Source organism: Marasmius oreades, chromosome 9, assembly GCF_018924745.1.
Source record: "Marasmius oreades isolate 03SP1 chromosome 9, whole genome shotgun sequence".
Taxonomy (NCBI): Eukaryota; Fungi; Basidiomycota; class Agaricomycetes; order Agaricales; family Marasmiaceae; genus Marasmius; species Marasmius oreades.
This window is the reverse complement of record NC_057331.1, coordinates 1,122,828-1,148,366: the sequence shown is the minus strand read 5'-3', so window position 1 is coordinate 1,148,366 and position 25,539 is coordinate 1,122,828. Positions and strand designations below refer to the sequence as shown.

At 47.6% G+C, this 25,539-nt stretch overlaps 6 protein-coding genes across 6 annotated transcripts; 2 read left to right on the top strand and 4 right to left on the bottom strand.

Moving 5' to 3' along the window:
- Nucleotides 1-567: 567 nt before the first annotated feature.
- On the top strand, nt 568-4,725 carry E1B28_013272 (uncharacterized protein; the record flags this gene model as incomplete). Its single annotated transcript, XM_043158418.1, has 16 exons — nt 568-598; nt 658-810; nt 869-986; nt 1,045-1,190; nt 1,246-1,540; nt 1,591-2,134; nt 2,190-2,216; nt 2,274-2,593; nt 2,643-2,674; nt 2,727-3,046; nt 3,103-3,259; nt 3,318-3,376; nt 3,432-3,521; nt 3,575-3,898; nt 3,947-4,329; nt 4,389-4,725. The coding sequence occupies 16 exons, from the start codon at nt 568-570 to the stop codon at nt 4,723-4,725; spliced, it is 3,336 nt and encodes a 1,111-aa protein (XP_043003765.1).
- Nucleotides 4,726-5,225: 500 nt separating this feature from the next.
- E1B28_013271 (uncharacterized protein) lies at nt 5,226-6,968 on the bottom strand. The gene is made up of 6 exons (XM_043158417.1): nt 6,539-6,968; nt 6,448-6,486; nt 6,255-6,389; nt 5,786-6,190; nt 5,377-5,726; nt 5,226-5,322 (listed from the first exon to the last, which is right to left on the bottom strand). The coding sequence occupies exons 1-6, from the start codon at nt 6,605-6,607 to the stop codon at nt 5,289-5,291; spliced, it is 1,032 nt and encodes a 343-aa protein (XP_043003764.1). The 5' UTR covers nt 6,608-6,968; the 3' UTR covers nt 5,226-5,288.
- Nucleotides 6,969-7,102: 134 nt separating this feature from the next.
- E1B28_013270 (uncharacterized protein) lies at nt 7,103-8,789 on the bottom strand. The gene is made up of 6 exons (XM_043158416.1): nt 8,653-8,789; nt 8,561-8,596; nt 8,370-8,504; nt 7,904-8,314; nt 7,478-7,830; nt 7,103-7,409 (listed from the first exon to the last, which is right to left on the bottom strand). Exons 1-6 carry the CDS (start codon nt 8,716-8,718, stop codon nt 7,376-7,378), a joined length of 1,035 nt encoding a protein of 344 aa, XP_043003763.1. The 5' UTR covers nt 8,719-8,789; the 3' UTR covers nt 7,103-7,375.
- An 870-nt stretch (nt 8,790-9,659) lies between these two features.
- E1B28_013269 (uncharacterized protein) lies at nt 9,660-10,334 on the bottom strand (the record flags this gene model as incomplete). The annotated part of the gene is made up of 1 exon (XM_043158415.1): nt 9,660-10,334. The coding sequence occupies one exon, from the start codon at nt 10,332-10,334 to the stop codon at nt 9,660-9,662; it is 675 nt and encodes a 224-aa protein (XP_043003762.1).
- A 1,725-nt stretch (nt 10,335-12,059) lies between these two features.
- On the bottom strand, nt 12,060-15,724 carry E1B28_013268 (uncharacterized protein). The gene is made up of 9 exons (XM_043158414.1): nt 15,605-15,724; nt 14,999-15,534; nt 14,432-14,941; nt 14,345-14,386; nt 14,102-14,293; nt 13,548-14,048; nt 13,394-13,495; nt 13,294-13,338; nt 12,060-13,235 (listed from the first exon to the last, which is right to left on the bottom strand). The coding sequence occupies exons 3-9, from the start codon at nt 14,476-14,478 to the stop codon at nt 12,140-12,142; spliced, it is 2,025 nt and encodes a 674-aa protein (XP_043003761.1). The 5' UTR covers nt 14,479-14,941; nt 14,999-15,534; nt 15,605-15,724; the 3' UTR covers nt 12,060-12,139.
- Nucleotides 15,725-17,143: 1,419 nt separating this feature from the next.
- Nucleotides 17,144-18,509, top strand: E1B28_013267 (uncharacterized protein; the record flags this gene model as incomplete). The annotated part of the gene is made up of 3 exons (XM_043158413.1): nt 17,144-17,549; nt 17,600-17,761; nt 17,812-18,509. The coding sequence occupies exon 3, from the start codon at nt 17,835-17,837 to the stop codon at nt 18,507-18,509; it is 675 nt and encodes a 224-aa protein (XP_043003760.1). The 5' UTR covers nt 17,144-17,549; nt 17,600-17,761; nt 17,812-17,834.
- Between the last annotated feature and the right edge of the window lie 7,030 nt (nt 18,510-25,539).

The window sequence follows — 25,539 nt, the reverse complement described above, 5'->3', positions numbered from 1 at the left end:
AGTACCTAGCCAGAGGTGCCCCACGGGATCACGCCGGTTCCATTGAACTTGTCCACAAGGTATGGGAGCATTTCACGTTCCTGATCGTGCCATAGGGAGTGAGTGTGAGATATCAGTAATAAAAATAAAGACCCAATGAGCATGAGCTCACCTCTTCCCGATACAATAATGAATACTCGTTCTGCATCCGGAATTGAGCTTGGAGATAATATGTAATTAAGCGTGTCATTCACAATGAGAACGGAAACCTTGAGGCCTGTTTTGAGCCTGTTCCTCCTGGCCTACGATACGATTGTGTTTTCGGTCATGATAGCAAATGAAATATGCGTGAGGGGAAAGAGGCGGTTGAGAATTTCCGGGATCCCATGACGAGGGCGCTCAGACAAGTGGAGTACCTGTGTCGCTCCACTACTTACTTCCATGATCTCTTTGTCACACTCGCCACCGTAGTCAGAGCCGCCCATATTCATATATCATATCTGCTCCAATTCCGTCAATGCGATACGCCAGAAAAAGCAGAAATGTGGACACCGTGGCAATACTTAAGAGTGGAACTGCTGTTGAACCATGCAATCTGTGCAAAACATGGAAACAAGAGGTAAGACGACCTTCGCATGGAGACACGAGGCGTTCAAGGACTAACAGTAACCTGCACAGGGATTCGTATGAACGCAGCTAGGGACGACAAAAAAGGCTCAGATAAAACGGAAGAGTACTCGAAAATCAGGAGTAAGATAAATGGGTTCTCAGAGTCAAGTCAAGTCCTGCTCAAGGTGTTGGAAGAAGTTAAGGATATTCATCCTTTCATTGGTGTGACATTCCCGAATACGACTTTCTGAACATCAATGACGTCTATCTCTTTTTCAAGGGGCTGCTGTGATAGCGTTCCAGGCAGTAGTCAAATTAGAGCTGAAGCGGCACCAGAACGACGACAAAGTCAAATTTCTGATGGTAAAGCTGCAAGATTTGATGGAGACTCTGGTGCAGTACGTCGATCCAATTATTTGTGTTGTTCATTTAACTTTTCCTTTTCTACTAATCTAGACTTCGCGCCATACGTCCTGATCAAAAGACAAAGGATCAGCTTTATACGGTGAAGGAGAAACTCGCCTCGTTATGTGCGAAGCTTGAAAAGGATATCGAAAAGTGCGGAAATCTCTGCGATCATGTCTCAAAGAAAGGGTTCTTGGGTACGTGGGCTCATTCCTGGCATCGCCTCATTATCGAATTGAAAGAGACTGGCAGTCAAGTTACTCAAGGGGCCCATCTACGAGATACGGCTAGGGGATATGGCACAGACACTTGACGAGCGGCAGAGAGAACTAGAATTTGCGCTTGTTCTCTTCACGGCGCGTGGCATCCAATCTACCAATGATACTCTACGTTCAGCCCACAATGACATCAACATGGTACTTTTACTTCAGATGCTACAGTCTTCTGCAGAAAAAGAGTTCTTGGACATCGTCAACGCAAAGGGTGGGCCATCCAAATGCATGCAAGACGAGAAGATACTGGCGGAGTTGATCCAAATTCGACGCAGGTGAAGCCCATTCGAAAGTCAGTGAAGATGGCTCACTGTCTAACGAAAAGCCACAGCACTAGCCAAGAGGATCCTGATCCAGATGTAGATGATGTTTCAATCACTCCTCAACGAGTACCTCCACAAGCGCCCCTTTCACGCCCTATGCCATCCGCTTATCCTCCGCAGCCCACCTCACGTTACAATCATGAGATGTACGGCTCGAGACACAGATCGAGACGTACCCATTATGGTCACGACGAATATGGTGAGGGATATGCCCCCGAGCCTCCGCGGACTTCCCACCAACGGTCGCACGCTACTCCTACCCGTTCTGCTGCTCCCGGGTATCACTCCCACTATCACCATCAACACAGGGGCACATACGCCTACGACTCTGACGACAAACATCCTTCTGATGCCGAGATCAAACAGCTCAAGGAGGAACTAGCTAAGGACGTTGACGAGGAAGTGAACCAAAATCAAGACGTGTTTATACGCAAGTTCCAAGAGCAACGACGGCAACTGCTTGTCATCGAACTGACTGTGATTAAGCAAGGTGATAGGGTGGTGCGAGAGGTACATAGCGGGCCACACGACAGAATCTATGATGAGGCCAGTTTTATTCAATCCTGACCGTGTTCTCCCTATTGAACTATTGATGTTTCAGGAGTTACGGGGTATTTGGAAAGAGATGGTATTGATCCCATTCGCTTTGGCGGTTCATGGCTCATTCACCTCGTTTCGATTCTAGGGATGGAAGTTGGTTGTGCCTACAGTCGAATTCGTTCGAACACTCCATGACTATTACGTATCGCAACACCACGATATGCAGATATTGGATGACCATTTTAACCGTCCTCCCGAACCGGGCTCGACTCCGGAAAATGAAATGGCCGCATTATCAAGGTCTTTGAATGCTGCCAAACAACACGCGGAAAAGAAATGGGCCGTGAAGGGTCTGGATTACACGAGATTACAACCCGTTGCTGAGGCATTTGATGCTGACTACAGTGGGTACGTCAGTGTATGGGAGGCTAATCAAGTGTTATCTTTGCGACCAGAAGGCTGGAGGTGAGGAAGTCGATTCTTTTTGCCCTACGCAACTAATGAAATCATGCAGTCTTCTTTCATGGTTAGCGTACTGGGCCTCAGGTTGGTAACGCCCCTGTACCGCACTCCTTCCTCTAACATTGACTTCCTTTAGGAAGACACTCGGCGATAACTCAATATTGCATCAAGATCGGCGACATTCTCGATAATATGCACCTCTTGCTCCGGCATAGAGTTCTTCCTGTCAATCGTCACACAGTCAATCGCTACCTGGACAGGATGAGAACCCTGGAACGGGTACTTGCAACCACTCTTCCATGCGACGAAGCTCCTGAAGGAGAGTTGGCTCTGAGGGTCTCTCGTTACACTCAGAACGAGGAGGAAAGGATGGTGCACATTCTGCAGGCTCTGAATTATGAAATCGACGGTTCTGATACCATCGAGCTTATCACTAACCGCTATCAGATAGAGAGGGTATGAAATCTACCTTGGTTCTCCCTGTAATTCTAATTTCAGTACTTCGCGATTAGAACTTCTTTCCGCTTGTTTATCTCCTTCTCAGACGCCATCTTGCAGTGATACGTCTGGCGTGCGATGTCACCCTTGACATTCGGGAGATGGCTACCGCTACCAGCTCCCTAAAAACCATCTTTCAAGCTGTCAAATCTCGCGTGTCAACGTTGAAGGGTAGGTCCTTCCATCTCCTTCATGAAGATACAGTCATTCATCGTTCCATCAATGGCAGTTATGTTTCTCGATGATTCGACCTTTTCTTCCTTCCTGCAAACATTTGCCTTTGGAATGGTGAGGATCTCATGTTATAGGCACGACCAATGGAACTGATTCTCTGCAAAAAAAGTACTACGGAGTGTATTCAAACACGGTGGTCCTATTTCCCCCCTTGAAAGAAAACGAAGATCAAGAAATGGGCGATACGACGCCTGCGCCTGTCTCATGGCTTACGCATAAGCTCCCAAGTTGACTGATACTGCGCCCCTGCAGTTTTACTCGCCTGAAGATCCGATCCAGTTCGAATCATGCATCGGAGATCATGTGAATGGTTACTGGAGTGGGTACCTCACGGGTAGCGATAAAAGAAGCCCGAATACAAACAGATTGCTTCAGTTCCGGATATCGAACTGGAAGGGTAGCAAGTTTGATGGTGATGGAAGTTATTCAGAAGGAGAGATCAGTGTAGAGGGGTCTTACGACTCGAAAACTAATGTTTTGGAGGCGACTATCGTCGGGACTGCCGATATCAACAGATCCGAATCGGGAGGCTCAGACTTGAAAGTTTTCATCTCGGGATCGGTGGATACGATATCGGTAAGTTACATGCTTAGCTTTCTGACACAAATTTACTTAACGTTGTAGGTCGGGCATCTTGGCAAGCAATATCAGATCTCGGGTGGTTGGAATACTTCGAAGGAGCGGGGTTCCATAACTCTACTCCAGACTCCTGCCTGGACATATCGATTCCGACAACGGTATCTAGGACAAACTGCAAATGAAAGATGGAGATTCGCCCTGCAAGCTGTTCTCTACAGAGTACGAAGCGAACGCGGAGTTCCTGATAAGGCCTTCTGTGTTGAGAAGCTGAAAGAAATCCGACAATCTGTGTATTCTCTCAAGCAACAGATGTTAATCAAAGCTTCTGTAAACGAAGACGCAGAGGCCATCGTGAACAGATTGGCGCCGTCAGATTCGAGGCTATGTCACTGGCTCGCTCGATTCGCTATCTGGCCCACGATACATTTGTGAGTGGTTAAGCCTGAAAGATCATCCCGTTTTTCTTATCGATCGATTGTTTTTGCAGCAACGCAGAGTGTGAATGCGGAAAACCTGTCATCGGAAGCCGGGTCTCACGATTCACGGGCTCACTCTCCTCTCTTGCCCTAGGGGAGGTTTGCCAGCACGAAGGTGGTACTCCTCTGTCTGCCATGGACGAACGTATAAAGACTGTCCAAATTCTCCATAGGCGCGACAAGTACGAGCTAACACAGCTCGTTGATTCGGTTAGTGAGCAAATCTCTGCTCTTTACCGCCACCCTGTTTCCACCGTAGTCACGGGTCGCTACAAACCTATCATTCGAAGACCCACCACCAGCTTGGCGATGTCTTTACTTTCAAGAAACTCAACAGGTGAACGGTAGCCTGGCACACCGACCACGCCGAACGTTGCTTTTGCTCATAGGTCTCGCTCATCGTCGGGCTCATCGCAGTTTGTTCCCGCACCTCGAAAAGGAGCGGGCGCGTCCCTATCCTGTGTTTGTTGTGGAACCAGCCTGCCCGATGAGAAATGGGATGCCGTTTCGGTTTGCCTGATCTGCTGTATGTGTTCTGTGCCTCCTTCGAACATTGCGCCTCCTCATAACTAACACATCTTCTTATGTAGCGGTTCCCGAGGACTCGGAAAAGCTACTTATTATGTGTAGTCGATGTGAACACTTAAGGCGGCCTTGCATGGGCGGTAGGTTTCCAACCCACACTCCCTACCACACTCTCTTACAGCTGAGACCGTGGTTTGATGGCCGTCGTTTACGGTCAACCATATCTATAAAATCTCTAACATCGTCTTTCAAAACGCGTATTCGCCGATTAATGAGGAAAGTCAGACGGGTTCACAGAGTCCTGTCGTCTGATACATCGTCCTCTTATTATTGATGCGTTTTCTAATTACAATTACATAGCATACAAACATGTTCTAGTACAAGTTTTAAGCATGACCTCTAACAGGCTTCGGTACATAACTAAAAAATACATGAGCCGTCGAATAACAAATCAATTCGTGAATAAAGACTCACGGTTCTTCCAGGTATTTCATCTCCTCGTCTGTCAACTCCAACCCAACGAGAATATTTTCTTCTAATCGTTCGATACTCGTCGTACCCACAATTGGGCTGTCGACCTTTGCACCAACCCAGGCTAACGCAACTTGTGTCATCGTCTTTCCTCTGTTCTTGGCGATTTCATCTACACGATCGACGATTACCCTGTCAACCTCGCTGAGTTGACGCTGCCATGGTTTTCCTTTGTATGATTCGCTTCGAGTAGTTTCAGTGCCCGACGGTCTGCAGAGTAGACCGCCAGCGACAGGGCCCCATGGGATGAGACCGATTCCATTGAATTTGCAGTAAGGAATCATTTCACGTTCCTAGAGAAACTATCAGTCAGAAAATCTCGAGAAAGTAAAACAAAAATAAAATCACCAACCTCCTCTCTATACAATAACGAATACTCGCTCTGCATGCTTACAAACTTGGTCCACCCGTTCTTCTCCGCTACTTGATTCAAATGCGCGAATTGCCAACAACGCATTGAGCTTGCACCGATGTATCTGACTTTCCCGCTTTGGACGAGGTCGTGTAGGGCTTTCATCGTTTCTTCAGCAGGCACATCACGGTCGTAACGATGAATTTGGAGAAGGTCGATGTATGGCGTGTCTAGGCGTTCCAGAGAAGCCTCGACGGCGTTGAATATAGCAGCACGAGATAGTCCATATTGGTTGATGTATTCTGGGGTGTTGGGAGTAGGTTTTCCTTGAAACCCGGCTGGCGTGTTGGCGACGACGCTGTAGCATTTTGTGGCAATGATGATCTGGTTTCGAGGGATGTTGTACTGTACGTTGAAGAAAAAAGGTGAGCAACTCTTCGTTACAACGGAGATGTAAACGAATACGCACTTGTTTGATGAACCTTCCAATGATGCGCTCAGAAAGGCCGTTGGAGTACGCGTTGGCAGTATCAATGGTGTTGATTCCTCTGTCCCAAGCAGCTTTGAGAATTGGAAAGGACTTTTCTTCATCTAGAATCCAAGGCTACGGAAGATAACGATGTCAGTTCTTTGTATACGTTCCAACGGTAATGAGTCCATACCCCAGTCCAATCCGGTGAACCAAAGCTCATTGCACCAAGCTATGGGAGTCGAAAATTAGTGACCTGCAAAAACGAATTTTTGAACACGTACGATTGGCACAGAGACTTTCAAACTACATGCACCTAGTCTTCGATATTTCACTTCGATTGAGTTCGACATGGTCGAAGAAGGACAATCTGGTCGATGGAAGTATGTCTTGCACTTGCAGGCACTTAAATACCTGGAAGTACCGACGCACTCGGTATATAATCCTGAAACTAGCTTTAGTAATGGCTTGGTCAACGACAGCACCTGTCACCAAGCCGTTTGAATAGGAGGTCATTGACGGAAAGAAGCCGACAGTCAAGATGGATTATGGCCGGGAGATTTGGCTTGTTGACATTGGCTGAAGTCTGAAGTGGTTTTGAGGAGAATTGGATGCCTGTCCATGACCTCAAAACAGGATGACGAGCGTAAAATACTGTCGTCAGTTGAAGTTAACCTTCAAGTCTTCAAAGCTTCAGTCTTCGGAAGACAACCGGTTTTTGCGGTACCGTTCGGTAGGTTTCCGACGCGTCGCTTCCCTTATTTGACACGCGGCACGTGATGGTTATGTAACTACAGCCGGATTTCCGGACTTCCTGTAACACCATCTTCCAACTACGCGGTTGGCATGTCAATAGACTCATCTCTGAAGCTAAATAGCGTATAGGAAGTAGGGATATATGCTGTGGAACCCAGGGCTCGCCGGCACAAGTCCCACAAAAATGATGACGGAGGTCGCGAGTCGGTTCCGAGGACTTCACTGGTGGCATCCATTGAGCACTGGGATGACACAAGAGTGCTTGTTCATATTCCTCGGTCAACACAACGAACACAACGAACAGGTGGAGAACAACACAGTCCACACATACATATCAATACACATTCTTTCACTGCCAAATGCCTCTAGAGGTGTCCACGGACACGTTTAGGCTCGTATCTGTCAAGAGTGAAAAGCGTAGAAGTTAGGTCGCGTCCCAAACAACGAGAGATGGTTTGAATACTGACGGTTCCTCCAAATATTTGACCTCATCCTCAGTTAACTTGAGCCCAAAGGAAATGTTTTCTTCCAGTCGCTTGAGACTCGAAGTCCCCACGATAGGACTCGCAATCTTGGACGAACTCCAAGAAAGAGCGACTTGTGACATGGCAACATTATGTTTTTTGGCGAGTTCTTCGACACGAGAAATGATGGTCTTGTCCGCCTCAGTAAAATTCTGTTCGAAGATAGTACCCTTGGTAGATTCGATGCGTTTGGTGGTATCACTGCTCAAGGGACGCGCGAGGCTACCGCCAGCAAGAGGTGCCCACGGGATCACACCGATTCCATGGAACCTACAATATGGAAGCATGTCACGTTCCTAATTACCCCGTGGGGAGTGTGAGTGTGAGTTATCAGTAATGGAAATCAAGACCCGGCGAGCATGAGCTCACCTCTTCCCGATACAACAGTGAATACTCGTTTTGCATGCTGACAAACTTGGTCCACCCATTCTTCCCAGCCACTTCGTTGAGATGCGCGAACTGCCAGGTTCTCATCGAACTCGCACCAATATAACGGACCTTCCCACTCTGCACGAGGTCGTGTAATGCTTTCATGGTTTCCTCGGCCGGAGTGTCAGGATCGTATCGGTGAATTTGTAAGAGATCGATATAAGGCGTGTTGAGACGTTCGAGTGAGGCCTCGACAGCGTTGAAGATAGCAGCGCGGGAGAGACCATATTGGTTGACGTATTGACGTTTCTTGCGCAATTCAGGATGAAGGATAGTCCTGATTCCTGGTGCATCAGCGACGAGATTATTACACTTGCTTGCAATGATGACTTGATTGCGAGGAATTTTATACTAGCGTGAGCAATGTCAATATTGAGCTAGTAATTTCAAGAGCTTGGCTCGTCACCTTCTCCAGGAAAACTCCTACAATACGTTCAGATTCCCCATTGGAATACACATTCGCAGTGTCGATGGTGTTGATCCCGCGGTCCCAAGCAGCTTTTAAGATCTCAAGGGATTGTTCTTCTCCTAAAACCCAAGGCTTGAGGTAAACATCGTGAGTGACAATGCAACCAACATGGCGTTAGAAGAACTCACTGCCCAATCCGGTGAGCCAAAACTCATGGCACCGAGCTTAAATGAATAAATGAGACGGAATTGAGCTTGGAGACAATAAACGTGTCACTCACAATGGGTACGGAAACCTTGAGGCCTGTTCCTCCTAGCCTACGATACTCGACTGTGTTTTCGGCCATGATAGCAGGTGAAGAAGGTCTGGGGGAAAGAGGCGTTGAGAAATTCTGGGACCATGCTGGCAGGAGTACGGAGCCGCCGGTCCGGTACCTATTCTCGATTTCCGTGACGACATAACCGGTAAAACGGAGTTTAAAATTAGCGGAGGATCGAAAAGACGCCCGGTCCGACTTTATCCGTTCCCAGGCAGTCCTTGTCAGAAGGTGTTGGAATAACTGGAAGATATTCATCCTTTCAAGTTTCATTGGTGCGACATTCACTGCCTACGGATTTTTAAACATCGTTAACGTTTGACTCTTTCTCAAGGACTGCCGTGATAATGTTCAGGGTAGTGACCACTTGAGAGCTGAAGCGGTGGGACGACAAGGACGTATTTTTGTTGGTGAGGATGCACAATTTGATCAAGACTTTTGTGTTTGTGTTTTTCATTTAGCTTGGCCTTTACTTCTAGACTTCGAGCCATACCTTCTGGATAAGAACATCAGCTTTATACGGTGGAGGAGAAATTCGCCTCGTCATGTGCGAAGATTGAAGGGATTATCCAAGGATGCGGATATCTCAGCGACACCTCCTTAACGACTCAAGTGATCCATATACGACATACGGACAGCCGAAATGGCACAGCCATTTCAATACCGACGCTGCGAGGCCTCCGCTTTGCCATCACTATAACTCTTTTTCACCTCGACCGCTCAGGTTCCTACCCTCGGGACAATCTGGCAGTCCTTCAAGCTTCACCGCCCGACATGTTTTCCTTCAAATGATGCTCTGAATAATCTATCCGTATCTTATTCCTACACAAATCCTGGATATCAAGCGCAAAGTATGCAAAGCTGCGGTCTAGTGAGTGGCGCAGAGGGTATAAAAGTAAGTAAGGTCGTTAAGGTCGTCTGGAGATCTCAAATTAGACTGAAATAAAGCGTGTTTCGAAGGAATACACGCGTCACGGTCGCACGCTGAACCTCAGCACGTTCTTCCCCAGTTTCTCGGTGGACAACCCAACAAACTTCAGATTTCCTCTCAGAAAATCCACGCGCATGAGTCCCTTCTCCCTCTCCGACTCTCCCGCCAACGCTCCTTCTTCTTCCGCTACTCGCCTCCACCGTGCTTCAAAAGCTGCCATGATCTCTTCCTTGTTTACTTGAATCTGGAACTCGGCATCCGTAACTCGAATCCGCAATGCGCAGTGTAAACCTCCAAGAACATCCGCTACAGAAACATACGCGTCTTCGCCTTCCGAAGAGGACTGGACGTCGACTGCCCATGGCAAATATTTGGAAACGAGAATGATGACGGGAACAGGGGGAACTGTCGCAGGTTCAGCGCGTATATCTGCTGATAGTTCTTGTGCCAGTGATAATGTCGTTGCGGGATTTCTTGAGACATCAAAGTGGAATTTCGGACGGGATCGTAGTCTCAAGATACTGTGGATATCGTCGATCTTGAAACTGGCATTGTCAGTTTGCATCGGCGATCCCGCAAGCGGACTGAATGGGTTAGGGGGTGTTAAGATTCCTGGTGATGCTGATAGTGTAGAGCTGTTGCTTCCGGCTGGGGATGGAGGCAAGGGAAGAACTGTCTGCAGTTCGGTGGAGAAGCGGACGGTCTTGGGAGCCATGGGTTATATCGAGAATCTTACGGTGCTGATATAAATGTAAGTTCGTGGAAAGCTATTCATGAATCATCTGAATCAAACTCACCGAAGCTGTTTCTTCAGCTTCCCACCAGTCAAAGGAAGAATTATGTTCAGAAGTGTTCAGAAGTGTTGGGGATGGTTGTGGTGCTCACCATAAAACGTGCCCCGCCTTTTATAGTGCGCCATGGTGTAGACCCAATGGCCATGCTTCATTGGTTCTTCTCGAAACCATCCTGTCGAAGTGAGTCACCGCCTCATCAATTTATTTGGGATTTACTCTAAATATTTGCTTCCCGAGAGCTGTGAAGGCACTAGCGGGCGCCAATCTCAAGGAATGTTTGCGCAGTCGAGATTTCTATTGCACGGTCCCCAGTAATTCCCCTTGGGGGTCCCGCTTTGGTTACCGCCCGCCATCAGTGTGTCATTCGAGCTCATCGAAGGTCACACAGACGGTACCATAGTCTCATACAAGAGGAAACATGTGATCTTTGTAGCAACATTTGTCTCTGTTCATTAGTACTTCTCCCGCAGAGCCGCCGTAGCAAACGAGATAACACTTCAGAAAGATTACGCTACGCAATACCGCACACATAGGACGGTAAACTATTTTACCGACCGCGACGTTTTTCGACTCTTTCCCTGCACACTCTACTAACTGCCACCCTTGTAGCAGGTTCGGACGGTTGGCTCGTAGCGTTGAACGTTGAGTGTCGGCTGTGTAGCATCGGTTCAGCGCATCATCGACCCGTCGTCCTGGAGAATATTGCTCGTGAAGATCGGAGAGGTTTACGGCGCACTGCCTCGTTCAATTTGGCGAGCCCCCTGATTTCCGATTTGAACGTGACATTCAATACAGCTGTGAGTGAATAATCCCAGAACCTCGTCTATCTTGCATCGCTGGCATGCCGCCGTCAACGTTGTAAAGAATGCTCGATCCTCTTCGGGGTCTCCGGTACCTTCAAACGAAAAGCCATCGGAAGTACGGTAAATGGTATTCATAGTTAAATAACCATATGACAATCAGCAGATGGTTCGAACGAACAATCTCAACATCAAGGGTGCAAACGAGGAAAAGCTGTTGAAAGATCGACTCCTGGAATGCAAGTATCAGGCATCCCAGGGATCCAAACTTAGAACTACTGACTCGCTACAATCACCCGCTGGAGTCTCCTGACTGCAAGTTGTACGCTCCCAACCTGCGGCCCAATTTAGTCATCATTATGAATATCTAGATAGATAGTTCGTGAAGAAGTCGGAAAACGGAAAAGCTGTTCATGTAATGAGAAAGATCAGTTTCCAGGCATTCAGGATAAAAACACCGTACCACCGTGAAGTCTGCCACTGAACAACTCTGCTACATTTCACTCGAGCATCAACTCCTCAGGTGGACCTGGTATAGACCGTGAAAGGGTCGAAGTAATCCGGGTTGATGCCGGTATTATTTCTGAGTAAAATGAGCATTTCCACAATCTTATGCGCTTACCCCGATGTCAGGGTATGTATATCGGAAAGCGCTGTAGAGCTATGTAGTGAATAGGTACGCTCGTTAGATCATAATCAGTACTTGTATCCCCGTTTGCGCTTGGGAACATGACGAGTATTTATACAAACTGCTGTAGCCTGTCGGGCGGTTCACGCCTTTCCCTCTTGCCCCCCGAAGTGGCGGGTTCTGTGTTACATCGGATTGGAGTGGGGCTGGTCACACATCTGGGATACACTTTTATTTGATAAATCAGAAAGTAAATACACGATAGATACAATGATGATATACAGAAATATGTCCATCTTTAGGTCTTTGCTGACTTCAACGCCCGACACTGGCCGTCTTTCAACAGATGCTTCTTGAATGCGTCGTGACACCCATATTCATGACCGCACCTATCACATTTTTCCCCCTTCATGCAGAAATGTTGCCGCATGACGTGTTTCTTCAACGATCCTGCCTTTAAAGAGGCGCCGCAATACTGCCATTGACAGTGAAGGGGGGTGTTTTCCCACTCGTTCCAGTCTTTATCACCTCTGTAGATCAATGTATGGTTCGCGATGTGACCCCCAACCTCGTCGTCACCGACGACTGTCTGATCACAAATGTGCCCATCATCCAGGACCCATTGACAGACGAGAACCTTTTGCGGTAATCGGGTAAAAGTCGGGGAAGACAAGGAGTTTACGACGGATTTTGTACTCCCGGCTGATGTTGAAGTTGCAGCAACTATGCCGGAGGAGCCCACGACCGAGTTTGAAGTTGAAATTGTTGTTGGAACAACTGTGTTGGAGGAGGAAGAGCTCGCGACAGAGTTAAGGATTGGCGGCGTTGCAGTTGCAGCAGCAGTGCCGGAGTAGGACCCATACGGCTCTTGAGGCTGGGGATGGGCCATGGGGCACATCCCTCCATAGTCTTGGATATACGAGGTCTGCGGTAGAATCTGTGGGGCGGATATAGCTTGTGGTGTGTGGTGATATCCCTGCGTGCCACTATTCACTGTGAACTCATTTGCCAAAGGCGTCGTCATCTCAGGGTTCATGTTGTAGCCCGCAAGGCACAGGGTTGACGGATCGACGGTCATGTTTTGCGGAATATCAACATAGGGAAAGACTGGTTGTGTAAGGAACTGGTTTGGAGGAGGGTCGTTGAGCCCAAAGAAATAGTTCGGAAAGGCGGCTGCCTGATATGGCCCGATTGGAGGTTGAGGAGGTGAAAGGGGGTGGGAAGATCTGTGGGTAGCGGTCAAGCTGGAGGTTGATACAGATGGCACCTCCGTCTGTGCATGTATAGGGAGACTAGCCACGCTCTGGATCGGAAAATGGGGGTAGTAGAAGCTGGGCGGAGCCTGCTGGACCGGAACACCCAGAATGGGTGAAGTCTGTCGAGTCCGACTAGGTCTGGGACAGTCACTAATATCAGCACCTTATTAACAACTAGAAGGGAACAAGAACGTACACCATGCCGCCATAGCTCTTTAACTTGACACAGTGTTTTGGTCGCCTATATAGGAAATATCATCAATGTTAAATCTTTATGACGTGGAGGTAAAGCTTACGGTAGACCTGGCCACGAAACGGGCATCTTGGTATCTGTATTACTCTCACTGTTTATCACGGGGATCGAATGTGGGTCCGAATTTTCGACCGCCTCCTCGAGCCTGACAAAGAATATTAAACCCACGAATGTTCAGATTCTTGAACTGAACTTACGTTGAAACATGAGTGGCGGAAGCTTGGGACGGGGTGGTCGGATTGTCTTCTTGTGTAAGAACACCGACGGGAGGGGCATTCGTACTAGAACAAGATTTTCCAGGCCTCGAAAGACTTGATAAGGGACTTTGAGCATACATGGCGTCGTTTGGCTTCTCTTGTTCGACTGATGATAACCGCAATTTTTTGTAAGCGGCGGATTCCTCTTCGTTGTCTTCGTCAACTATAACCCTCCTCCTTTTGCTGCCTACATTTGGCTGGACACCCGGAAAATCGGTCTTGGGTTCCGTTGTTGATGGTGATGTAGGAGCAGAAGCGACAAGGGTAGAGGCAGTGGGGGATGAAGCCACTATGGTAGAGGCACCACTATCGAGGGTAGACATGGTCGCCATAACATCCTCCATGTCTTCATCATCGCTGTCCTCCTCATTGCCTATCCCTGAGAATTCAATAAGCTCGTCTGTGATGTCTGTGTTGGGAAGGGTAATGGATTCGTCGTTACTGTTTCGAAAAATTAGAATCCTAATGATACGAAGTGTTGTCGGTTGACTCACTGTTCATTCTCGTTTTCTTCAAGCTGACCAATCAACGCTGCTTCGAACTCGGAAATGGTATCAGAACCAAAGCTGTTGTCGCCTGCGTCGTCCTCCTCATCTTCGTCAACGTCTTTGCTCTGCGTATCTTCGGCTTCGTCACCGCTAGAGTCGTCATCACTACTGTCCTCCGAGTTGCTGTCACTATCATGGCTAAAGAGAGCCTGAGTATTTTGAACCAACGCAAGGGAACAAAATACCGACGCGTCGTGATTGTCGTGTCGAGGAAGGTCCGCGGAGCTATTGCTGTCAGGGGTCATTATTTGGTAGTGGACAGCAGAAGCTACTCACGTCCAAGACGCCGACTCTCTACCACTTCTGAAAGTAACGGAAGACATGGGGTGTAGGATTTATAGTGGAGGGTATAGATTGAATTACGAACTCTTAGAATTGGAACATTTAAGGTGGGAAAATCACGCGTTGAGGACAATGTTGATTGCTCTATGCTTGGGCCACCGGTCATATTAGGACTGATTACTTGTTCCAATGTTTGTGCATTATCCTTGCTTAATCTCTTCTGTGACAAACGCGAACGCTGAGTTATGCCCCTTATTTTGACGCGTCTCTAATCCTGGAAGAAATACCAACAAATTGATAACAATGTCAACATTGAAAAAGCAGCGAACGAAAATCACGAAAACGCAGGTTGCACGCGTACATTATCGGTGGAGAAGAGGCAGCTGGAGTCTTTTAACGATGGGTGCTTTCGGTCGGCATGATATATGTTCGCTCCTACAGACCTGTGTCAAGGATCTGGAGTTACCTAGCGGCCTGTAGCATTTCGCGTTTGATGTAGTAGGCCTACAATAGAGTTTTGGTGAGTTGATTTTTGACTTGTCTCCAAGAATATGAGCTCACCAGGAAGTCGTACAATCATTACCATTCAAGGTCGCATGTAGCCCAACCGTGTCGTTCGAATCCGTCTATGAGTTTGCAGACGCAATTCCCGCCACACTCAGAGAGCGAAAATTTAAACATCTCCTCGCTCCTCAACCTTGAATCCACGTTCCATGACTGCGACCTATCTTCAAGATCATGAACCCCTCAAATTTGATGGAGCTTGGCTTCACACCAGCAACTGAACTCGTCCTTGTCGTTCTAGGTGGTCAGTCCATACAGATTCGATTCTCGCACAATGGGAGCGCGTCCGAGTCATCAAAAGGAAGGATTCTGGAGGTCCTCCGGATAGCGGCGCGTTCAAAGCGATGGAATCTTCTTCCTTGTCTGTCGAAGGAGCGTTTGGAATTAGTGCCCGTTGTCAAAAGGCGGTTGAGGTCGAGTTCGTGAATAGTGCAAGTGATTTATGGCCTTTCGAGCCGCCTTTGAAGTCGAGATCTGCTCCTCACGATACGGCCCGTTGCTGTTTGCAGATCAGATTTTCTCGGCGTGCCAATCTGGTGCAAAGAAATTTTACATTCAGACTTGAGGACGGGTTATATGAGGGTAGTTGATGGTATAACACACCAAGCAGGAAAATTATCGGAATTCATGCTGGCGCTATCCACTCCCGGTCTCCTAGCTTGCGCTTGAATGGGTCACCATTGTTATCGAGGTCGAAGTCCAACCAGTGACGAACTCTACAAGATGGAGCAAGATTCCCACGTCAAAAAATTTCCTTTTGCACAACATGCAAGTCACAATCACTACCAGATGCTTGTTACAAGCTTTTGGATCAACATACTATTCACTATCTATCCATCTATCCATCTTGAACACCCAGGGCGATGCAGCCCAGCATTCCACATCAACTGTCAAATTTTCCCTAGTTTCGAATCTACGACATAACCGCACTCCGAACCGGACGAGTTAGTGCCACAGCTAACATTACGATATTCATACAACACTACTGTTTTCGTCGTGGTCCACTGATTGGCTTCATGGCAAATTTGAGAGATCTACAACGTGCTTTTGCAATAAAGATGCCCAGGTATGATAGATTTAATCGCCTTCTTGCACACTCTGACTGGTATTTGTATCAGAATGTTCGAAGGTGCAACCTGACGAACTGATTCGATGTCCATACTAATACCTAGTATTCTGATTTGAATTTGATCGTAGGATTTGAGCTCCACACAGACCCGATTCCAAGTTCATGAAATAATCAAAGCCTGGGCGGGATAATTCACCGGATTGACTTCAAGCACATCAACGCTAGGTAGGATTTTTCTTCACTTCAACACTAGTACTTGACAAAAAGGTATACAGGACGAGGGGCCAGGCCCGTTCCAACTTGGTGACGGACCCGTCAACCCGTATGGCTACCCCAGGCACCTGAAGTGGACTTCTCGGGGGGGAGAAGAAGAGCGCGAACCGCCCAACAGGTTTCGTATAAATACTCAATGGGCTCCTGAGCGCAAACGGGGATACATGCCCCGATCTAACGGGCGTCGCTTACACAGGTTTACAGCGCTCTGTGACAATCCGGCTTGTTGCACTCCGGATCGATGCCGGTTTGTAGGTATTGTTACTGAGCAAATTGAGCAATCCTTTGTCGAGTTCAGGGTCTAACCATGAATCAATCCACCTGCGAAGATGCCTCAAGTGTAATATGGAAGAGTTGTCCATAGTGGTGGGCATCGCCTGGAACTGGAATTCATGCACCGGACTGAAGATAGTCGCAATAAGTTGTACGTTCCCAGCATGTCATCAGGAGACTCCAGCGGGTAATTTTAGTACGTCCGTAGCTCTATCGTTTGAATCCTTGAAAGACTGGATTCCAAGCGTCGTTCTAACAGCTTTTTCAAGGTTCCCATTTTCACCGCCGATGTTAATAATAATAGCCTGAGAAGTACTAAGTGTCATAGTCAGGGCTTGTTGACGACGAACACCATTATACCGTACTCCCGATGTCCTCTTGTTTGAAAGGTCCCAGAGACTCCGGAGGAGATTCAGCGTTCGACGGCGGTGTGCCAGCAATGCAAGATAAAAGAGGTACTATTTGGACTTTCACTCACAGCCGTATTTGATTGAATATGACATTCAAAATCAGAATCACGGAGGAAACTGAACGAGACAGTTTGCCGTCAATTCGTCCGATCTACACTAGATTCTCCAGAACGGCAGGTCGACAACATAGCCGACACTCAACGCTACGAGCTTACTACGGGCCAACTGTCCTGGGACTTGCCACAATGGTTGCATTCAAAACGCACAGGGAAAGAGTCAAAAAACGTCATGGTCAGTAAAACAGCTCGGCCTACTATGTATGCGGTATGTCCCAACGCGACCTTTCTGAGGCTTTACCTCACTTGCCACGGCTCTGGGGGAGAAATACCAAATGAACAAAAGACAAACGTTGCTACGAAGAACATCTTGGGGGCATCTGTATAGCCTTCGATGAGCTCGAATGACGCACTGATGGTGGGCGGGAGGATTCTTTAGGTTATCCGCTAGTGCGCCGGCCTTCTCGGTAAGCAAAACACTTTAGAGTAAATTCCAAGTAAAATTGAAATAAGGGAGTGACTCACTTGGACAAGCTGGTTTCGAGAACAAGCAATGAAGTACGACCCGTTGAGTATACACCGTGGTGCAGGATAAAAAGGCGAGTACCACAACCATCCCCGACACCTCTGAACATCGTCTTTTCCTTGACTGGTGGCAAGCTCTAAAGAAACAGCTTTAGTGAGTTTGAATCGGATGACTACCTTTCCACGAACTTACGTTTACACCAGCACCCTCAAATCCTCGATATATCATGGCTCCCAAGACCGTCCGCTTCTCCACCGAACTGGAGACAGTTTTTCCCTTACCCCCATCCCCAGCCGGAAGCAACAACTCTACACTATCAGCATCCCCAGGAATCTTAACACCCCCTAACCCATTCAGTCCGCTTGCGGGATCGCCAATGCAAACTGACAATGCCAGTTTCAAGATCGACGATATCCACAGTATCTTGAGACTACGATCTCGTCCGAAATTCCATTTCGATGTCTCAAGAAATCCCGCAACGACATTATCACTGGCACAAGAACTATCAGCAGATATACGCGCTGAACCTGCGACAGTTCCCCCTGTTCCCGTCATCATTCTCGTTTCTAAATATTTACCATGGGCGATCGACGTCCAGTCCTCTTCGGAAAACGAAGACGCGTATGTTTCTGTAGCAGATGTTCTTGGAGGTTTACACTGCGCATTGCGGATTCGAGTTACGGATGCCGAGTTCCAGATTCAAATAAACAAGGAAGAGATCATGGCAGCTTTTGAAGCACGGTGGAGGCGAGTAGCGGAAGAAGAAGGAGCGTTGGCGGGAGAGTCGGAGCGGGAGAAGGGGCTGATGCGCGTGGATTTTCTGAGAGGAAATCTGAAGTTTGTTGGGTTGTCTACTGTGGAATCAGGGACGAACGTCCTCAAGTTCAGCGCCGTGCGATGACGATGAGTTTTTGAACGGCCGTGACGCATATATTCCTTCCCAGAATATGTTTATTTATCTCAGTCCAATTTCAGATATCCAAATGAGCTTACCTTTACACCCTCTGATCTGCGGGGCTCACTGAACTGCAGCTTTGCACGATTTGTCCAGGATTGTGTACGGATAAATCAGGAACTGTTTGAAGAGAAACCAAGGAGTTGAAATTACAGCAACATCCAAAATTGTAGCGCAATTATGATTTTGTGTAGCTCCCCGCCCTTGTTTGTATTAAATAAAAAGTATTCCAAAATTGGCAACCATCCCGACGCCCGAAGTTTGATCCAGCCAATCGGCGTAGGAGCTCTGCTTCCCCGCCCTTGTCCTCACGTTCCAACAAACAAAGGCGGGGAGCTACACAAAATCATAATTGCGCTACAATTTTGGATGTCGCTGTAAATGACAACGGGTTGCGATGATCATGATGCCCGGAGTTTCTTTTTTTTTTTTTTTTTTTTTTTTTTTCCCTCTCGTTTATACGCCCTATGTACATACATATGTAGCGTGTACTTTACTTTGTATTCTAACTCAGTTATGTGTCCTGTCTCTCGGTGTGTTTCGTCGCATAGGTTGTGTCCACCTGGGGTGGATCAGTCAACGCTGGTGGGCGTTGGAGCTTCGACTGGTGGGTCTTAGCAGGTAGGTGTACGGCGGCAGGTGGCATCCGTTTCCTCTCTTGTTCTCTCCATCCTCATGAGTCAACCTCCTCTTCCGTTGGCATTTCCGGGATCAGCCCAAATATTGAGTGTAGTCGTCTCGTTTCGTTTACGTACTGGATGATTTCGTGTACACCCCTCCTGGTCGTTAATAGATATTTGATGTCGGTGTCGTGTCATCCTAATCGTGCTCGTACTCGGTCTCTGGCTTTTGTGCCTGGAGTTTCTGGTTGACGGAGATATAAGTATTCATGTAGTACTTATCCTGAACAAGAACAGATACTTACTAGGATAGTGTTATTTGATTGACCTTGTTCACTAGGATTCCCGGGCCCCAGGAGTACGAGTCGAAGCACCACAAAAAATGGAGGGGTACGACCACAACGCGTATCATCACGTGTGGCCCGCCACGAGTAGGTTCAGAATTACTATCTCCTAGATTTGGGCCGAGGCACGAGGCTCAAATCGGAGGATAAGATAGTGGCAGTGAGATAAGCGCACTTGACGCGTCAGATAATCTCGACGCGTCAGTTTGTTTACTTCCTGCGCTCATCTCACTGCTCCTCAAATTTGTCGTTTATTATGACTGGAATCGAAAATCCCGCTCAACCTCTCACCATTCAGCAAAAAGAGTTCTTAGTCAAGAAGAACTCTTTATCCAACAACGAACGACAACCGCAAACACGCGTCTCGGACCTCGTTATAACCCTTTTTAGTAAACTGGCGATAATTCCGAAGATCAAGAAGATCCACGACATCAAGGCAAAGAACGAGGAGCGTAGGATGAAGGATATAGCCTTTTTACAAGGAGACTCTCCGGATCCAGCCTCCCCTCAAGCCTCGGTATGGGACCTCTCTACCGATGAACTCCAAGAACTGGTGGATTCGAAGGATATGCTAGAAGAAGCGAGACCTTACCTAGAAGGAAAGGTATATAAGGAGCTGTTGGAGATGCAGAAGAAACTGGAGCCAAAGGCTTCATCTGACGAGTCCGATAAGAGCCGGCTCTATGCGCCCGATTTCGAAGAGATTGAATACACTTTGATGGACTCTCCTGACATCGAATTTCCTACAGATCTCATAGTTTCCCTAAACCACAATCCAAAAAAGTCCCCTTACCTCGGTATTTTTCACCCAGAAAGTCTCAGAATCATTGTTCGAGAACTCGCCAGTATCAAGACAAAGAAAGTCGCTTCGCTTCGCTCTGATAAAAAAACCACCATCCTCGATCTCGACGACCTCCTCGGCAAACTCAAAGTCAAAACCGACGATCCTTTTGAAGGTCTTCCCGATGCATACGATTGTATCGAAGCCATGGAAGGACTGTGCAGATTTGAATCTATCAGGGACTCGAAAGGAGAGAAAGGAATTCACTACAAATTTATGCACGCTCACTGCCTTTATTTCAAGAATAAACCAGACTCGAAAAAATACTACAAATGGTGGAAGCCAGTTGAACTCGAACTCCGTCAAAGACGCTTCGAAAGCATGGTCAAGTTCAGCAGACCGGCTTACGATGACCAGTGGATTTTAATGCAGGCCAAAGCGGACGCGGAGATGGCTTCCGAGTCAAAATGGGCGGAGCTGGAATTGAGAATGGCGAGGCATCGTGAAGAAGACGTACGGAAACGCAAGTCGTACCCCAACCGTGATGACGATTCGAGGGACTCTCGATTTTGCCGGCCCTTTCAGTCGGGCAATGGAGGTAACTCATCGTCGGACCTCTATTGCATTGCTTGTTCACGACGAGGACACTCGGCGAAGACGCACAGTACCTCGGACCCCTCCCCACTCTGGGCTTCCCTCAAGCACAAGATACTCTACCACCCCGTCTCCCAAAAACCCCTTTGCGGCAGATTCAACATATTCGGTACCAGCAAGGGCGACAGAGACGGAAAATGTACCGACTGTAATTCAGAGCACGTCTGCTCTTTCTGCGGAAAATCAGACCATCATGCCCTGGGCTGGAAGTGTCGTCAGAAACCCAATGAACGTCGTTGAGTGGCTTGAGATGTCTCGCCCTCTGCGTCTACTCTACACCGACTTTTCCTCTACTATACACCGCCGCACACACGCCACCTCCTCCTCTCCAGATTCTTTCAAAATTTTTTCCCGCATTGTTACCCCATACGACGCCTCAGCTTTTCAGCAGAAACTACAGCTCCATAATCTTACTCAACATTATCCTCTCCTCGTCAATAACCTTAACAAGGGCTTTCCGCTGGGCACAATGCCCATCCTCGATAGGACCATAATCATTCCCAATAACAACTCTTGTATCGAACACGCTTCGACGGTAAACGAATACATTGTCGACGAACTTAAAGACGGTCGTTTCTGCGGCCCTTTCACCAAAGGAAGGATGGAAGAAATTATGGGAGGCCCATTCTATGCCTCCCCTCTTATCGTGGCGGTCCAAGATGAAGGACCAGGTCTTCCGCCGAAGAAGAGGATTTGTAGACATCTTTCCAAAGATTCGAAACTTCTCCCAGCCGTCAACTCCTTCATCAACAAGACCGATTTTCCTACCCATTTCGATATGGCGACTGGCTTTGCCGATATGGTAAGTTCTTTTCTGTACATTTACTGAAACTTTTATTCGTTCCTTGCCGTCCTTATGGGACTCTCAAATGTCATGAAGACGACGATACCCTAGCCATGACCCACAGTGGGCTAAAAGTCGCCATTGCCGTACTTGATAGTCAGGTACAGGGCCATAAGTTCCTTGCTATACCTAACAGTCGGGTATAGGGCCTATGTCCAGTTTGCCATACTCGGTAGTCGAGTATAGGGCTTCCATTTAATAGTTCAAAATTTTTTTTTTTTCGAGCACAGGGCTCATTCAACCTCACATAGGTCGCTTGTGCCCCAGAGGGCTTTCAAGCTTGTACAGTCGACATCGCGAAATTTCACTGAACTTGCCCAGTATTGCCGGATCACAAACCTTTCTTGGTAGTACAAGGCAAAGTAGGCGAATTCTACATAGATAATAATTTCCCATTCGGCGCATCATCAGATAGCTCAAACTCAGGGATGATCGCAAATGCCATGGTGGATATCTGGCAAGCCGAAAACGTACAGCCAATCAAGAAATATGAGGATGATATTATTGTCGGCCGCTGCCCAAAGCAACGGAAATTAACCGACGGATCTTATGTCAAGATAGATCTGCTACAATCTCCACACTCCTCGACCCTTCATTCTTCCCAATCCCTTCTTCCATTCAACCCCGACAAACCCGACGAATCATTATTCCTTTACGACTACGACAAACCTCAGATGATGGAACGTATTAGTAGCCTCCGTACTCCTTGGCATCTTTCTAAAGGTGACAAGTATTTCGTTTGGATCACAGTTTTCCTCGGATTTCTATGGGACCTTCCCAGGCGAAGAGTATCCCTCCCAGAAACAAAACGCCTCAAATACCTGCACCGAGTTGTCACCTTCATTGACCGATATAACGGATCTAAATGCCCCTTAGAAGAAATCGACAAGATTCACGGCACACTATGCCACTGCGCCTTCATCTATCGAGAAGGTCGCACACACCTCGCATCACTATCAAACTTTGGTGCCACTTTTAAAGGAGACCGCTTCATACGAAGATGGACACCTAGATCGGTAAAGGACGATTTACAATGGTGGACAAGGGCACTTTCCGACGCCACTCGTTACAGACAACTCCTTCCAAAAATGTCGACACTAGACCTTGATATCTACGTTGACGCCTCAACCACATGGGGTATAGGTGTCATTATCGACGGCAAATGGGCCGCTTATCGACTGAAGCCGGACTGGAAGTTTACAGGCACCTCTGTAGGCCGAGACATTTGTTGGCTTGAAACAATTGCTATCGAGTTGGCAGTATATCACTTAGCCGAGAAGAATGTGAAAGACCAAGACGTTATCATAAATTCAGACAACCAGGGAGCTATTGGCGCGGTGATTAAATCTCGCTCGCCAAACCTCTGGATTAACCTATCAGCCCGTCGCATGTACTCCACATTATATGCCTTGAACATTACTCCCCAGCTCGCTTATGTCGCATCTGCACAGAATCCGGCTGACCCCATCTCGCGCGGAGATTTAGGTCAGCCAGAGGACAAACTCCTTCAGGCCTTCGCTCTCCCAGAGGCCCTCTCCGAAGTCCTCATATATGTTTAAGCATCTTCGTAGAGTGCCGTCGGTTAACTCCAACGAGAGATTGGTCGAACCGCACACGACCTCATCTCAGTCCAAGCTATTGTCATCACGTTCCGATATCGATTCCACATCATCCTTACCCCGCCCAAATATTACACCTTTACCTCGTTCCTTTAGTCAACCCAGTACTTTAGCTATCAGAACCCCACAAAAAGAAAACCGCTACGCACCAAACCCTCTCAGACCAAAAGTCCCGGCCAAAGACCGAATTTTTTCATGGGAAACCGAATTCTCGCAAAGAAAGCGACAAGAAGAAGAATCAAAATGGCCACCTGAAGTGAAGGCACTCGCACAGAAGGCAGTGTCTGGAGCATTTGGTGATGGTACCAAGTCATCATACGGCGCAGGGCCACTCCGATTCACTCAGTTCTGTGACAAATATGAGATCTCCGAATCAGATAGAATGCGTAAGTTTACACATTTCATAGCTTTTACATATATTTATCCAGTACCAGCTGCCGACAAGACGCTCTTAGCAGCATTCATTGGTGAGCACCTCGGAGAAATTGCGTCCGTCAAAGGATGGCTCTCTGGCATACGAGCGTGGCATGTTTACCATGGAGCACTGTGGCATGGCGATGACCCGATCGTGAAGCTTGCTCGAGTCTCCGCTAAGAAACAAGGCACACATCGCAAGAACAAACAACGGCCACCCGTTTCGATGGAGCATATGCTTGTCCTCAAACGCATGCTCAACCTTGACAAGCCTAAACACGCAGCCACCTGGGCCATAGCGGCAGCTACCTTTTTCGGATGTAGACGTCTTGGAGAAACAACAGTTCCCTCGGCCAAGAAGTTTGACCCCAAGTACCATGTCACCAAGGAGTCGTAAGTAACGCTCAGACTTTTTCTGCACAACAACTCATTTTGTTCAGTTCGGCAATCTCATTTAAATCCATTTCAAATGGCTACAACTCATGCTCCTTCCTCATTCCATGGACCAAGACTACAAAGCAAGAAGGTGCTCAAGTCGTCCTCACCTCACGCCCGAAGGATTTCCAAGACATCTGTCCTGTCGATGCAGTCGCAAATCACTTACGTGTCAATGCCAACACTCCTGACTCATTCCCCCTCTTCTCGTATGTCGACAAAGACGGTACTCCCACCATATACACCAAATCCGAATTCCTCACTTTCTGTCGCATTATCTGGCAAGAAGCCTCTCTGTATTACATCTTTGGACACAGCTTTCGCATCGGAGGAGCTGTAGAACTTCTCTTGGCTGGTGTTCCCCCTGAAGTCGTAGCTGCCACTGGCGGCTGGAATTCTCTAGCCTTTTTAGTATATTGGCGTAAAATCTCCTCTATCATTCCTCAGTTCACATCCAAAGCTTACTCTTCATCTCGCATTCAACACATAGATAAACAGATCGACACTTTTAGAAAAAATAATAGCATATCCAGTACAGTAGTAAACCTCGCCATTGAAGGCCTGGACCTATCCGACGATTAATGCATGTACAGAGTTGTTCAATTATATCCGTATTTATATTTATAATTCTCGCACTCACTCAGTTTGGGGGGGTCCAGTCTGGGCTTCGTCAAAGCCGGCACCTGTACGTCAGAGCAAGTGCTCGTTTTGGGCATAACAGGCTCCGTCTTTTTCTCAGCCCACTTGGTGCCCCGAGCGCTCAGGCTGGCCTTGGTCGCGTTTGGCGTTCTTTGGCAACGCGTAAGATCACGGGCATTTCACGTGCCCCCTTTTCGCGAGCCCAAGCCAGCCTCTGGCAAACCCACCTACTGAGATATAGCAAGAGTAGATGTTCTATCATACAGCATGAGTAGATATTATATGATATAGCATTATATATCCTCTCGTAGATATCATATATGATATGCTACATACAGTTCCTTATTCTATGCTAAGAAACGGAACTAGCTTATCTCGGGTAGGAGTCGCAAAATTTTGGAAAATCGGTCTCGGAAAACTTGTTCCCGTCGTGATTTTTGTTTCGGCTTCGCTATATAGGCAGCGAGATATGCATACGCCTTACCCCTGGTGTATTATAGTCGCCTTTCGGGGGACAATTTCGATGGGATGGATGCCGTTGCGAGGTCTCGAGAAAGGGCAGTGTTGCAAAACAATCAGTCACGGTTTGTCACGCAGACGTCATGCGGCGACATCCGGCGTGACCA